General features: G+C 34.0%; 1 protein-coding gene across 1 annotated transcript in view; it reads right to left on the bottom strand.

Annotated features, from left to right (window-relative positions):
* Positions 1-247: 247 nt before the first annotated feature.
* RELCH (RAB11 binding and LisH domain, coiled-coil and HEAT repeat containing) overlaps positions 248-16,011 on the bottom strand; it is a 65,732-nt gene continuing 49,968 nt past the window's right edge. Inside the window, exons 24-28 of the mRNA XM_034642212.1 lie at positions 15,234-15,372; positions 11,364-11,480; positions 10,086-10,138; positions 6,962-7,032; positions 248-1,945 (exon numbers count right to left, since the gene is read on the bottom strand). Of these exons, the coding sequence (XP_034498103.1) occupies positions 1,825-1,945; positions 6,962-7,032; positions 10,086-10,138; positions 11,364-11,480; positions 15,234-15,372 (501 nt within the window). The 3' untranslated portion in view covers positions 248-1,824. The remainder of the gene's footprint in view (positions 1,946-6,961; positions 7,033-10,085; positions 10,139-11,363; positions 11,481-15,233; positions 15,373-16,011) is intronic.

Raw genomic sequence — 16,011 nt, 5'->3', positions numbered from 1 at the left:
TATTTGAAAGCAAATGAGAGCCATAACAATTTCTTTAAACTGTCTATGAAATATACTCATTTTATAGCAACAATCTTTTTTTAGGAAAAGTAAACTAAATAGGTAACTTATGTAAATTATATTCCTTAAATAACACACTACATTTTAATGAATACATTCTTTCTCATTTCCTTTTGGTTGGATATAGAATATATAGTGTTTCAAAATGAAAATAAATACACATAGCCAGAAACAAAACAAAAACAAGTATGCAAAAACATTTTATTTATAATAGATCAACATTTTTGACATGAAAGGTAGCCACTTTCAATTTCTCAGGAATGCCTAGAATCCAACAGTTTCTGAAAGACTAGTTAATTGTAATTGTAACAATTATGTCACTATAGGTAAAAGAAATAATTTCAGAATGAACTTTTTAAATGGCTTTGTTTATGGCAACTTATTTTATAAGCTTGACTGTGTGGTAAGCTAGCTTTCCCAGGAAGTGAATGTAATCCAACTATGTTCCAGCTTATACAACAAACATGAGAATCACCTATGTGCATCAACTGTGCTCAAACAAGAATTCTCTTTATCAAAATATTCATTTTACAAAAAGGCCTCACATTAACCCCTCAAACCAATCACCCCCTTCTATGTCCAGTACCACTCTTTTCTACTTCAAGTTGCATTACTTTATAGACAACTGTCAAATTCCAGTGGAACTGTACACTGACTTAAGACTCTATGTAATACGTACCAAACACAAGAATAGTCACTGACTTTAAGGGCAAGGTGTTAACTAACCAATAATAATTTAGCTAATGTCATTTTTAGTTTAGAGGGAAAAAAGCAGCCCCCAAATGTCCTTAACTTTTCGGTACTTCTCTGTAACGCAAGAATGAAAAGATAATCTCTGAAATTAAAATCATTAGAAAATATCTTAAATAAAATATTTTACATAAATAAGTGTTAAATTTCAAATTCAAACCATACTTTCCTGTGTATTTAAATCTGGGAAAGAACTTCACAATTATTAGCTCTTCTTACTTACATTTATTTTTGAATATTTAAACTACTACGCATCAGTTTGTAAAATTCACCTTGGTTACCACTCCCCATGGTTATGTGCTGTCTTTCCTCTGGTAAGCCCATTATATGCATGTAAGTGCTGGGGAGGTTTGAATAGCACTTAAAGAATATTCATGAGAGCTCTGAAATATGGAAAGTTTCATTATAATCTACTTACTGTAGGATCTGTAACTCAAATTCATCACAGCATTATAAAATACTGTGTGAATGGAATGCACATAATTCCTACAGACACACAAACTGAAGTCCAAAAGGCACAGAGTAATGCTGGTGGCTCTTTCTAGTCAGTTAAGAAACAATAAAAAGTCTGCATTATTCTTTTCATAATTTAAATACTTAAGTAATCTCCACTTTTATTACTTTATAACAATGACTTCAAATTTACATTATTTTAAGTACCATTGTAATAGCTTAGTGTATAATACAGATATTTGCTAATATCCCATTCAAAAATTAAAAAAAAAAAACCTCTTCACTATATATATATATAAAAAAAATTATTCTGAAAGACAAGAACATAGAAGAGGGACTTGGTACAGACTATAAACTCAATTTTCTATCACCACAGTTATAACTCCAAAATTAACAGATATACAGCAATAATCAAAAGCAGTGCAAATATCTTTGGAGGTTAGGATAAAATTATAATGCAAGAACATAAAACAAGGAAATAAAAAAGGCAAGTACTTCAAGTACAAGGAACCAGTCTGCTTGAGTCCATCTTAGTGTTTACTGGGGGCTTCCTTCCTGCTTTTACTTCTTTCTCTGAAACACATTGGCCAACATGGCACCTGATGTTGTCAACTGGCCCATTTTGTTCAAAAACTTGGTCTTTGTATCTTCACTCACTAAGCTTGCAGCAATTGACATTGAGCTAGGAAAGAAATTTTAAAATTCAAGTAAAGCAATTAAAAAACTAAAATATCAATTTTTTCATTTCTTTAGTAATATTGTTAATAAATACATTCTGAATTGGTATCATAAAAGGGAAACTAATATTTACGGGCAGGAGTTTTTATGTACCATACTAGGTTAGGAACTTCATGTTCATCGTTTATATTAAAGGAAGCAGTATGGTGTAGAGGTTAGAAGCAATTCAGTCTGCAGTGAGATTGAATCTTGGCTCTGTTGTTTGGCAGCTGTGTGACCCTGGGCAAGTTATTTGATCTTATCTGTAATGTAATCCTCATCTGTAAAATGGAGATAAGTCTATTACCTACCTCACAGGTCTATTAAGAATTATAAAAGTGTAGATAGTGCTTATTAGCAGTGCCAGACATTTAATAGCATTGCTGTAAGTATTAGTAGTTATTCTTCTTATTATCAGCATCACTTCATTTGATTCTTATAGCAACCTTGGAAGATAGACACTATCCCTATTTTCACAAATGAGTAAATTAAATCACAGTGAGGTGTTATATGCTGTGCTGATAACAATCCTATGATGTATTACTTTCCGGAGGGCAGGGGAGAATGTCCTCAACTGCCACTTGCATTAGTTTCAATCAACAATTTTAAATCCATTTCTTCTTTCTTTTTGAACAACCTTCTGTACAGGGAGTAAACACAATCTAAATAACTACTAAAGATTGCTAATTTATCATAATACCAAACAGAACACTGATCAAGTACAATTTTTCAGTGATCCAACAATTAACCCAGTTTATTGGCCTGTGGCTTTGGCCAATATGCTTTAGATCACTCTCATTCAATTTTCCTCAACGGAAAAATACAGATTGCAATTACTGCTGCAAAATATTCTGAGGACTAAAGGAGAGAGTATGTTTGAACATGTCAAGGGCAGTGAATGGCGAGGTGCAGGAGCTCAGCAGATGTCCACTGAAACTACAGATGAAGTACGTGCTGCCACCAAGAACTTCTGGTTTTCTGTATTTCTTAAAGATGTGCTCTGTGAATTACTAGGTTAAATGCCAGACTCCCATCTTGAAAATCTCTTCTTCCCACAGCTCTTCTGCCAGTATACCAACCTGGCCGCTCCCTTGTCTCTGACTACTTGTCTCCTGCTGCCTTTTCTCTTCCCACAAAGTAATCCTCCATAAGGTTCAGTGTTTGGCTCCTGGTTCTTCAATTACAGAACTTACTACTGAAACTTTCTCTTGAAGTTTCAAATATCATCTCCATAAGGAGTTTGGAAAAAGTGTCCTATTACTATTGTTTGTTAGATAAGCTAACATCAAGCTTTTTTTCACACCCTAACTTTAGAAATGATTCACCATTTTTATTTCCTTATTTGTTAGTGGTTTTACCATTTTCCTCTCCTCCCAACAGTGAATATAATGGCTCCCTCTCTTCTATTTAAAATCAATCAGCAAGAGTGCCCGGCTGGCTCAGTCAGAAGAGCATGTAACTCTTGTTCTTGGGGTCATGAGTTGGAGCACCACACTGGGCCTAGAGATTACTTAAATAAATAAAACTTAAATAAAATAATAAAACCAGTCATCAAATCCTTCATTTTATTCTATGAAACATCCATCATTTATTTTTATTTCCATTGACAATACCTTCCAACTGAATTATTCCAACAATCTTAGATCTGGTTTTCTTGCATGATCACATTAACTTCTGAAATAATCACTTCTTCATATCCTATCCCTTCTCAAAAATCTTCAATGGCTACTTACTCCCTACAAGATAAAGTGTGCTTAGCATTCAAGAAACATAGCAATCTAATTCTTGGGAGTGTGTGTGTTTTAAGCAACCACTACGGCTCAAATTCTAGCTCCCTTTGAGTCAAGCTTGCTGAGTTTGTGTTCAAAACGTTTTTAACTTATCTCTTGCTTTCTATCTGGTGTCTAAATATCCTTTAAATCTCAGTTCAAGTCCTAGATTTTCTCTAATGCCTTTCCTTAATGTTCTAAGTTTACAGTTTTGTTTTCTTTCTGTAGAACAATACTGTAAGCTGAAAGGTAAGTACGATTTTAGTTTGCACTGAGAAAAACAGGATACATGGGTCAGATAATATTGGAGTACTATCACATTTTAATGATATTCTAACTAGAGAGCAACAAAGATGTTAAAGCATCTGGGACGTTCAGTCTGGAGAAGAGAAGGTTCAGAAGACTTAACAAATACCAATGTTACATGTAAAAAATTAGATATAAATATATATCTGCATAGCTGTATATATATGTATAGCTCTACTGATACACATCACGATCACCTGAAGAACTTACTGAAAATACAGATGTCTTGGCCTAATCCTGTTATTCTGACTCTTTCCATATAGTATAAAGGACCCAGGTATCTATTTTACACAAAGCTTTCCAACAAAAAACCACTACATTACAGCAATTTTTTCTGAAGAGAAGTTTACATTTTTATCAGTTTTACAAAGGGGTCTATAACACTCCCCCCACCTCTCTGCCAGATGATGAAACCTATTTTAGAGAGGAAACATTATAGGAAGGGAGACTTTAACTCAGGATAAGAGTAATTTGTAAAAACAGAGCTGCTAAAAATGAAATGGGCTGCCTTATAAAGTAATATTGTCTTCTTCCTGCAAGTTTTCAAAGAAATCTCAGATCTTTCCTTTGCAACTCATATCAAACCAGTTGCCATTTCTTGTTGATTCTGAATCTGTAGAACCTCTTATACCTGACTGATCTTCCTTAAAACTATTTATATCCTAGAATATTTCTCTCTCCCTCCATTCCATTTCATTTTGCAAATTAATGTCAAAAGGACTTGGGAAGTCAACTTGAAAAGCCTTGCAATGGCCAAAGATGGGATAATTTGGGCATCAAAAGATAGTAGGTGCAATGCACTGAATTATATCAAATATTTGAAAGTACATGAGTTTATAATACTTGAACAAAACAAATCACCTAACTAGTCACCATCAGAGGGTAAATCAATTCATTATTTTAGAAAACTGGTAAGTAAAGAGAAAGAACTGAACATTTACCTTGCCTTTACTATAAAAAACTGTATCACTGGGTAACTGTAGTACATATGGGGGAAGGTTTCTTCCCTGAAGTATTCTAGCTCGCAAATGAAGAGGGAAAGATAGAATCAGAGTAATGTATTTAGTAATAGCTAATGAATTAGTGGAGCTAGGTATTGATCAATAACAGATATTAATATCACCAAAAAAAGAGAGAAGCAGATATTGTCTCCCTCGTGATGAAAACACACCTCCTCCTACGAAGCAGTCTTGCAAAATAAAGAAACACGCCCTGAATGTGATGAAGTCTCCAAATCTGGACCCAACCACCAAATTTATAGGAAATACAGAGGAACATGTTAAGAACAAGAGGGAAATGCAATTAACCAAATTCAGACTGTGGGAACCTCTACAGAAAAAAGACTCAATTTCTTCAATAAGTACATGAAGAAAAAAACAAGATAGAAGGGGAACCTATTGATTAAAAGAGACTAAAGAGACATGTCAATTAATTGCAATGAATGGAACCCTGGATCCTGATTCAAAGAAACAGGCTATAAGGAAAAAACAAACAACAAATCCCTAATGACATTTATAAAACAATTAGAAATTTGAACATAGGCCAGATAACTAATAATATTAAGAAGCTGTTATTTTAGTGTTAATGACATTATGTTTATGTTATAAAAAACAGCATTTGTCTTTTAGAGATACATACCAGAATACAGGAGGGGGATGGATGAAATAAAATTGACTATGAGTTGATAATTATTGAAGCTGAGTGATGAGTGCATAGGAATTCACTATATTATTTTGTGTTTTTTTAAATTATCTAAAAGTTAAAAAAATAATATAGAAGATCTGAATAACATGGGAAAATATGATTATAAAAATAAACTTTTTTTAAAGGAAGGTCATATAACTGAAGTAATCTTGCGAATTTATAAAGATATTTTTGTCTTTCTTAATTCCTGCATGCTAATTAATGAAATTTCATTTAGAATGCATTTCACATATTCTTCTTAATTTTGTCCCCAAACTTTTTACATTTTCAACTGATAAGGCACCAAATAATCTTAACACTTAAATGTATGACAAATGAACAGAAGTGTTTGCTTTGGCGTTAATTTTATGGATTATGTGTTCAGAATTGAAGCCTATGAAAATATTTTTACTGTCTTAACCTTCCACGGCTACAATGGTAGGAGAGCTCCTACCATCCCAGAGGCTAAAGAAAGGGCTCTGACATACAGTAAGTAGTAAAAAGCTGTATATGTACATGTGTGTGGGAGAGGTCGGGGGTGTGGGGAGGTAAGTGCGTGTGTCTGGGTACCTAGCCTGATAGGATACACTTATTCCTAGTAGTCAAGCTTTTAAAGGAAAAACCTTTGAGCTTTTTATGCCTAACAGAGTCTATTTAAGATTAACTGCTCAAGGTTACATCAATAAGAGGTAAGAGTACACACAGTCTATTTGTAAATTACTTCCTCTCCTGAATGCCCACCTTTACTCTTTCACATCTGTGCTTATATGTTAACTTCAGTCAATCTTTGAATTCTAGTTAGTTTGGTTAGGAGCATGTAAACATAACATTCACAAATTTACAATCCTTCATGCAGTGAATCAAGTTACATCTTATAATTCCTATCACAAATTTCTAAGAAACTATTTTCACCAGTGATTCCCAAATCCAGCTACCTATCACATTGTCTTTAGCTTTTAAACATACAGATCCCTAGGCTGAATCAGATCGAGAGGATGACACAGAGCAGGGGGTAGAGATCTAAATTTTAAATTCCCCAGATAATTCTGATACAGATGGTTTATAAACTAGCATTTGGTAACTACCGATTTAAATAATTTTCTTGCCTTCCAAATAAATGACTAAAAAGTAACACAAAATAAAACACCATACCCATCTATAGAAAATTTAGATAGAGAAATTAAGGTTAATATGAAGCCTTAAAAAGAGAATTAATGTCTTACCCTTGAGGCTCTTGGACGGTCTTGTTCTCTACTTTTTGTTCACATTCTTTTATCATGGAACTTAAAATGACCTGATTTCAAAAAAAAAAAAAAAAGACTTTAGTGAACTACTTTTTAGTGAAATGGCTTTCGTTTATAATAGTGAAATTCTATTACTTAATCTAAACTTTTTAATTTAATTTTTAATATTACCACAAACTAATATTAATTAAAAATGTAAAGTTTTGGCAGTCACTTTGTTAAAGAAATTCACATTAAATTGCTATACCATGGGCAGAAATAGTATTAAGAGACCTCAATCATATAACCTAATAACTGATTTTGATTTTCACTAACTTTCCTTCTGACTTCAACTCTTCCTTAGTTTTTCCTATCATCTAATGTTAAAAGTAAAATTTGTATACATCAATACATTTAACATATACACATACCATGATCACACATATTTTTCCAGTAAAAGCTGTTTGTCCCATGCCCCTTTGCTTTCTCCAGGTTGCAAATAGCAAGATGCTCTATTTAAATGTCTAGAGCAGGGACCAGATATACGTCTGTGGCTACTAAAATGCAACTGGGAATACAATGGGCATCTAAGAGTTAACAATTTTTTCAGGGAAACTGAGTGAGTGATGGAAAGGGTGGAGGGATCTAAGCTGCTCCTCCAATTGCTGGCAACCACACCAGAAACTGAATGGTCTTCCTGAATATTCTTGGCCCATGTTTGGGCATGGAGGTCACTACACAACAAAAATTTACTGTCACCTACTATGTGCCAGGCACTTTTTTAGATACAAAGAATGCACAAACAAAACAGACATCATTCCCTCCTTATGGAGAGCTTATGTTCTTGACAATAAATATAAAAAATAGGTAAGTTACATATATATTAGGAGGTGATAGGGCTTTGGAAAGAATATCGAGTAAAATAAAGGGTACTAGGAAGCCAAGGTGAAGAATGTTACACTTTATATGGAGGTGTCGCAAGCAGGCTTCATGGAGATGACATTCAAGGAAAAGCCTGAAGGAGATAAGGAGATAAAGGAGCAAGTGTTTTAGACACCAGGAAGAGGCTGAGCAAAGGCTCCATCTAGGTGAAAGTATGTCTATCACATTCTAAGCAAGGAGGCCAGAGTGGTGGGTGCAGAGTGAGCAAAGGAGAGGATAAAAGATGAGGTTTGAGATGTGGAGGAGGAGGGAGCCAGATCTTACAGTGCCTTGCAGATTATGGTAAGGACTTTGGTTATTAAATGAGACTTTTGTCATATGCATGTTAGATCTAGATTAATCCATTTTTGAATCTTTTCTGGTTTTCTCACAGATTATAGATTTTATTTGTTTAGCTAGTTCTTGCTTTATTGTATTTGGGGGGAGTTTTTTGTACTTTTCCTTCTGCTCCCTGCATTGTCTCTGTTTCCTCCAGTACCCTCTTTATTGCATGTATGTTTTCATCTCCATCTTTTTTTTGTTTTTTAAGACTTTTTTATTTGACAGAGAGAGAGACAGCCAGCAAGAGAGGGAACAAAAGCAGGGGGAGTGGGAGAGGAAGAAGCAGGCTCATAGCGGAGGAGCCTGATGTGGGGCTCGATCCCATAACGCCGGGATCACGCCCTGAGCCGAAGGCAGACGTTTAACCGCTGTGCCACCCAGGCGCTCTCTGACTCCCAAAAAAAAAAAAAAAAGAGTCTGATCTAGAGGAATATGGGCATGGATTAAAAAACTGAAGATGGCCTTATTTGGAGGTAAAGAGGTAAGTCTTCTCTCTCTACTCACTGTTTAGTTATACCTTTTCCTTGTGGAATCACACGATCTTTCTTAAGGGATGGAAACTGATATTAGGAATCACCTCTATGTCATCTGTAAATGACGGCCATAAATAAAGCCTCTAACTGCTAATAATGACAGGACATTCATAGTTCATAAGCGAGATCAATCCATTGTTAAACAGCTAAATTAGAAAGTTTCCTTAAAGACTTTTTTTAAGATTTATTTATTTTAGAGAGAAAAAGTGCACAGAGGGACAAAGGGAGAAAGAGGAGAGAAGCAGGCTCCCTATGAGTACAGAGACAGACAGGAGGTTCAATCCCTGACTCATGAGATCATGACCGGAGCCAAAATCAAGAGGTGGACGCCTGACTGACTGAGCCACCCAGGTGCCCCCAGAAAGTTTTCCTTATAAAATCAGACTCTCTATAACCTTCTTGTTAGTGTTAGCTCTACACCTGAGTTACACAGTGTGCCTAAACTTTCTTCTATATAACAACCTTTAAAATAATTTTTGAATTACTTTTTCATCCCCAGGCTAGGTCTTCTCCAGGTTAAACATTTCTAAATTCCTTCAAATTTTTTTAAAACATGATTTTTTGACTTATTACTATACTTAATGTTAAACAGTATAGTTTTCCCATGTCCTAATTAAAATATGATGTCAGTGCTGAAAGGAATACTCTTGTGTTCTATCAGCTCAGAATGCAATGGAACCTCAGAACAGATCTGGATCACAGAACAACGTGATTTTATTGTGGCCATACCACTCTGTTGACACAAGTACAAGTTATGACTCATGTAGAACTAACAATTTTAGTACTTGAAGTGGGTCTACTGTTAAGATGTTCTTCTCCTTACTGTACTGGTGTAAAGACTTTATTATATTTACTCTATATTGTGTACATACCTAAACCCACAATAATATTCTTTCTATACAGATTCTATGTGCTTCAGAAACAACTGCCTTGCCTACTTGGAATATTTGGTTTTATACAGCTACAATTTTGGATCTTTTGACTTCCCAGTTTCCCTTGAGGCATACTCCTTTAGAAACTCTCTGCTACATAAGGTTATACATAACTTTTTGCTTAAGTTTCTAAACATCTATTTTCACAAAGTCTAGGGAAGGTATAAACATAGCAATATTTTCTTGCTTTGGAATACAAACTTTGACATGCCATTATTACTTTCTTGAAAGGGTCTTGTTACTTCTCCATTAGTAAAGAGTTCTTTCTTGCCAATTCAGAATATCACTTCCTCTTTTTGCTTCCTCTATCTTCCCTAAGTAGAAAATGCCAACAAGATAAATCAAGAATAATACTAAGTTCTCCTTTTAGTGGAAATAAACTTATAGAAGATATACGGATAGCTGAAGTACAAAATTACCAAAATATGGTGTCTCTGCCACTTTATAATCTGTATTATAAAAAACATGGCTTACATCATCCACATGAATAGGTAATCTATAGTAGATTCCTAAAAATAAAATGTTCTCAACTACTCATCCAACTTCAAGTTTTAACATTTCCAAAAGGACAAATAGCTCCTTTAACAGCTCTATGTTTCTACTTTCCCTATTTGATTTATTCAAAACAAAACCTCCCACTGGAACATTCCAGTCAAGAATCCACTACCAATGAACTGGTATATACCAAAATACCAAATCAGTGGTATTTTGTAACATATTTATTTAAAATTACTTGTTCACTTGACTTACTACTTCAAACTGGCATATAATATGGAACCATAAATATTAATCCTGAAACTTCCTTTGTCCTCTGTTTTCTCCTAGGAACCTCTCTCTACTGTCATTTTTTTAATGTTATAATCAGAATTCTCTGATTATGTTGTCTAGCATGTACTTTTATAGTTCTGTTTGCATATTCAGCCTTTCATTCCTTTTTCAATCTCTTATTTCCTCTTTCTTGACCTCGCCTGCCTTTTAATGGGAGAGCAGAGAAGCTGGAGCTCACTCAGCCCATCTTTATCTTTGCTTCCTTCTTAATTTTATTTTACTAGGCCTAGGATAGTAAAAAGAACATGTAATAGGACAGCTTAAGTTCTTTGTTGTAGTCATAGTTTTGCTTTTAACTTTAAAAAACAGAAGAAGTCACTTATGTCTTTAAGCTTTAGCTTAATCATTTACAAAATGTAGTAGTTGACATGGGTTAGATGATCTTTGAGTTTTCCTTCAGTTCTACCATCACTGGAGATGATCAGCGATGTTGGCACTATACTTCCTCAAAGAGCGATATCTTTCCATAGCCTTCCACTGGATACAGATGGTTAAACATTCACTGAAAAACCAACTGTCAGAACATATACAAGGCTTCCTTTTGATTAACAGAAGCTTCAGGTATAACTCATTTCTTACTCAGTTACTTAGCCAGTTAACATAGATAAAACTTTAGTCAGTGCTTCAAAATTATAGAACATATAAGCACAGAGGACTTAAAATCATCTTTTAAAATTATGACATGGCTAGAATAAACAGTGGGGCAAGTCAGACCAAATTTTAATCTTCTATAACCATTATGTAAGTAAGTTGAAGAAAAAAATACTAACTTCCAAACTTTAACAACTGAGGTTCACTTAAGACTGGTTATATAAATATAGATACACATTAATAAAGCAAGGATACAACAACAGGAAAGTGCACTGTAGGCTTCAAAAAGATGGGTAGCAATATCCAGTCTTTTAGAATCCACGATTTGTAAATTGTTCACCAAGGCTAACTTATGCAAGTGTGGTATAACAACTGAAAAAAGAAAAAGAAATTGTTAGATTTTTATCTAAAACATCACATACACTTCACTAATACATTAAACAAAATTTTTTTCCTTTTAAAATTTATAAAATTTCATTTTAGTTCTAGATGATTTCAAATCCTTTACCTGCTTTTTCTTACTAGAGAGGAAAGCATGTTTTTCAGAATAAAAACATTTGGAAGGAACAGACCATAGCGCTATCTCTATAACCTAATTACAAGGATGTCTATAGGTCATTTGGCCTCATTGGAATTAAATTTCCCAATATGAAAGATGAAAAACAAACAAATAAGTGTAAACAATCTACCTCTTGTGTTATCTTTACAAATAAGTTTCTTTATAAAACTCAGGTATTACCACTGCTATTAAACAAAGGACAAATATAGTATACTTATTCTTTGTCAGATCAAATTATTTCACTCCAAAAAACAATTCTTAGTTTTAGTTTCTCAAATTCTTAGCAAGACCAATGTCAAATAGCACTGGTGGTTCAGTTCAAGTCACTCAAAGGGCTCAAGATCATCTTCTGTCTCAGTGAATAATATAAAATTTCAAAAATATAGACATCCTACTGCTAAAATAAAAGCGATGGCCCAAGAAACAATATCTAATTCAGTGGCAATGAGCACCTCTAGGGCCTAAGACTGTGTTTCGTAAATACCAGCTCCCAGTAAAACCAGGGTTCCTTGGAGAAATGGTTCCAGGGTCAGTGACTATTAAAGTATTGCTCACAGGGCCGCTTCCTAATCTCTGCTTCGTTGGGGAACCCAAAACACCACTAAGAAGCATATACTTCTGACCAATTGTAGTGACTTCTTTCATGTCTGCATTGAGTTTATGTATGTGAAAGCCACAATCTCCTCCTAGAAAAGCCTCCTGCTTCCTAATTAATCGACACTATAATCACAACTTTTATACATACTTTAGTAAATAGTAAAAACAAAACAAAACAAAAACAAAAACCAACCATGAAAACTCAGAATAACAAAGGCCATTTTTAGGGTATTTTGACTTGTCAAAATTAATAACAACATACTTAAGAGGAGCTCTAGAGAAAAACTAGGAGACGAGAACTCCAAACATTCATTGACTTCCCACTGAATTCCGACACTCCAATTCACTAACTGGCATGCTGAGGCCTCAATAAAATGGTGGCTCTAAGACAGTCTCTAGAGAATTTTTGAGATTCCCTTCTACCCAAACCTTTAGAATGTTCCTCAAACTTCTTTTTCTATTGACACATGGCCTCTTTATTCCTTCTGCTTCTTTTCTGACCTCCTAAACAAGTAATCCTTTCCTTAATGTTTTTCTCAGAAATTCAATAACCATACTGCACAATAACCCCTTAAAATTGCTTAACTAGAAAACAAATCTATAGAAGTTACTTTAAACTCTAGAGCCAATTAAAGGCTATAATTAGAGATCCTCCTAAATCCCAAAAGAGACAAAAATTTACTACAGAATTCAACATTTCATTACATACTTATTACCCTAGCTACCACATCTGTAGCAATTAATTTACTTAATTGATAACTCCTCAGATGGAAATGGTTGAGAGATTTACTAACCAAGATATGCATAATTCTACAACCCACCTTCAGTGGGCAAGGAAAATAGGAAATGCACAATATAAGGCCATTGCAGCTTTTCTCTTAAGGGCAGACTGGACATAGTCTATACTACAAACAAAATCAATCAACAGGAGACTTCATAAGAATTGATTTCAATAAACTTTCAGAAAATATTTGGGGCAGATCCAACAGCCAAAGTACGGGGAATCTTATCCTCTCTTTTTGTAAATGGGCTCAGAAATGAAATAAAGAACTTCTAAAAAAACAAACAAACAACAAATCGGAATTGTAAAATTGCCATGTTAGAAAATCTCCAGCATATGACTGAACATTTTCAGAGAGCTTTATAAAGTAAAAAAGCTGAAAACAAACAACAGTTAAAGACTTAATTGTGTTCTAGATAAAACCAGTAGTTCCTGAAAAAAATCAAGACCAAAAGGTCCTGTGATAATGAAGAGCTGGAAAAGAAAAAAAGCCCACTGGATGAATCAATGTCCTCTATTCTCTAAGAAATAGAATGACAAATACCCAAAATGCCACTCTGGGGAAGATATTACAACTCAACAATTCTCTATCCTTCTTCTAAACTCCTAAAAGCAATTGTCTATAAATTTAGATGGATAACAGTATGGAATCCTTGTCAATATGGGTTCTACTCTTACCATTAACCTTATTAACACAGTACATGAAGGTCCTCAGGGTAAAGTTTTAAAGTAAAAGGAAAGCCAATTGATTGGGCAGTAAATACAAAAGAAAAAAAAAGGTTTTTTTTATCTTAAAGTGGGGGAAAAAAGTCTGGTTGTACCAGAATGTGAAAGAAGAGTGTATAAGACATATTTGTGGGTATACATTAAATTGTAGAAGGCCACAGGGGTAACAAATGGTTTACTACGCCTATTCAAGCAGTGGAAACGTCTATCATCAATCTTTTCCCAAATCAACCTTTGTTATTTTGGGACCATTATGAAAAGAAAATGTCTTTCTTCTCTGTGATGTATAAACCTTTCTTCTGAACGCACACAAAAAGGTTAGATCATGATCTAGAGAAAGTTACTAACTCGATAACATGGCACACACCAAAGATTCAATGCCTACTTAGCCAATTCTTTGATCCAAGAGCCAAGACTTAGTCTCTCCACTTCAGAACAATGATAATCTCAACAAAGATGGTCAAAGTACCTTCAGAGTTTTTACTAAAATCACTTATAAATCTGATGTTACAGTATTTCAAACTATCCCTACTGCTAGCTAAAGTAACAAATCTTTTCCTGTTAACTAATCATGAAATATTGCTATTTTCTCATGTTATCAACTTGACCCACTGAAAAATAATTTTGTGATTGTGTTTCTGTAGCTCAGTAAGTGCTATGCCCTCGGAAGACCTTTTGGACAATGTTGTCCAATTCCTAACAATATTTTTTGTTGATGACACTTATATTAAAATTATCAGGCCAGATATGCAACAACTAGACCATGGGAGAATCTAATTTTGTTCTAGAAACCAAAATGACTTTAAGAAGCCAAACTTGTGGTCCTCTCTAGGGCATGTCAAATCGCTAAAAATTAAAGGACTAAAGTATAGCAGTGATAACTGACATATGCCTTTGGAATAATAATTACTGGATACTTTGATGCCACTAAAAGAAATTGCTGTCATAAACGCTGAGGCCCATAGTAAAAGAGATATTATAAAAACTAGAGAAAATGCTTTAGCAGATAATTATGCAAATCATTTAGTAGATGAACAAGCTGTGCATTAAAACAACATCACTGATCATAGCTGAATGGCATGGTAAGTGGAAGAAAAGCCTGTTTTTCACAGGAACATGTCTAGAAACACATAAAAATGTCCTTAAAAATGAGAATTAAATGGTAAGCTTTAAATAGAACACAGCATAGTATTTTGAAATTTACAGTTACTTAAAAATGTTTTAAAAATGACTTGAAATTGTTTATGAGTTTTCATATGTGTTACAGCAGTCAGTATGTAGTATAAAAACTATCCAGTTATAGCATTACCGATCAGTTCACAACAGTCAACTTGGTTCACTTTTAGCTTTCAGTATACAAAAGTATAGAAGGGCTTTAACACAGGACAAATCCTGAGAGGAGCTTCTGGCTTTGATCTTACATTATAATTCAGGGGAAAAAAGGTAGAAAAATGTAACTTACACTCATCTCGGAACCTTGGTTCTGCATTAGGCCCAACTCTACCAAATGTTTTTATGATCTCTGTATGCAAAGAATACTGGTCTTGGTACTGAGGATCTTCCAGAAAAGAAGCCAACTGCATTTTCACCCTTTCCAGCAACTTAAAATTGGATATTGTACAGTTATTTCACAAAATATTAAAAATTGAGTAGAGTTGTTAAAGAGAATGTTACACATTAAACATGGCTTGCAGCATGGGTTCAAATGATTTATATCAACACGACAGTAGAAATTTACAATTAAACAAGTACTTATTTAGTCTTTTGGTTCAGAAAGGTTTTACATTTTTGTTTGTTAATTCTTCTTTTTTTATTTTTTGAAAATACAAATATTCCCTAAGAAAATGTAAAAACAAAACCCCCGATAGTATTTAGAGAAAAACAGGTAAATTTATAACGATTTTGTCTCTACATTTTAATTCTTAAAACCAATCACAGCGTAAGTTACCCAATTATTCACCTTCTGAAAGCAATGAGTCATTAATGACTTACATCTTACTCACATTTCCCTAAAAGACATTTTTATTTTAGGATTTAAGAACATGTTGAAATTCTGCCAAGACTGCAAGCTTTGCAGAATGATACTTTTTAATGTTGCTTCACAGAGAAATATATAAGGAAAAAATAGAAAACTTCCCCCCCATAACTAAGTTGTTTAATTTGTCGTTAAAAAATATTTTTGACAAAGAAATGTCTAAAATAGTGTTTCCTTTTGGGGGGGTAAAATGTCTGTTTCCATT

Source organism: Ailuropoda melanoleuca, chromosome 14, assembly GCF_002007445.2.
Source record: "Ailuropoda melanoleuca isolate Jingjing chromosome 14, ASM200744v2, whole genome shotgun sequence".
Taxonomy (NCBI): Eukaryota; Metazoa; Chordata; class Mammalia; order Carnivora; family Ursidae; genus Ailuropoda; species Ailuropoda melanoleuca.
Note: the sequence above shows the minus strand (reverse complement) of the source record. Positions and strands in the feature narration are given on the sequence as shown.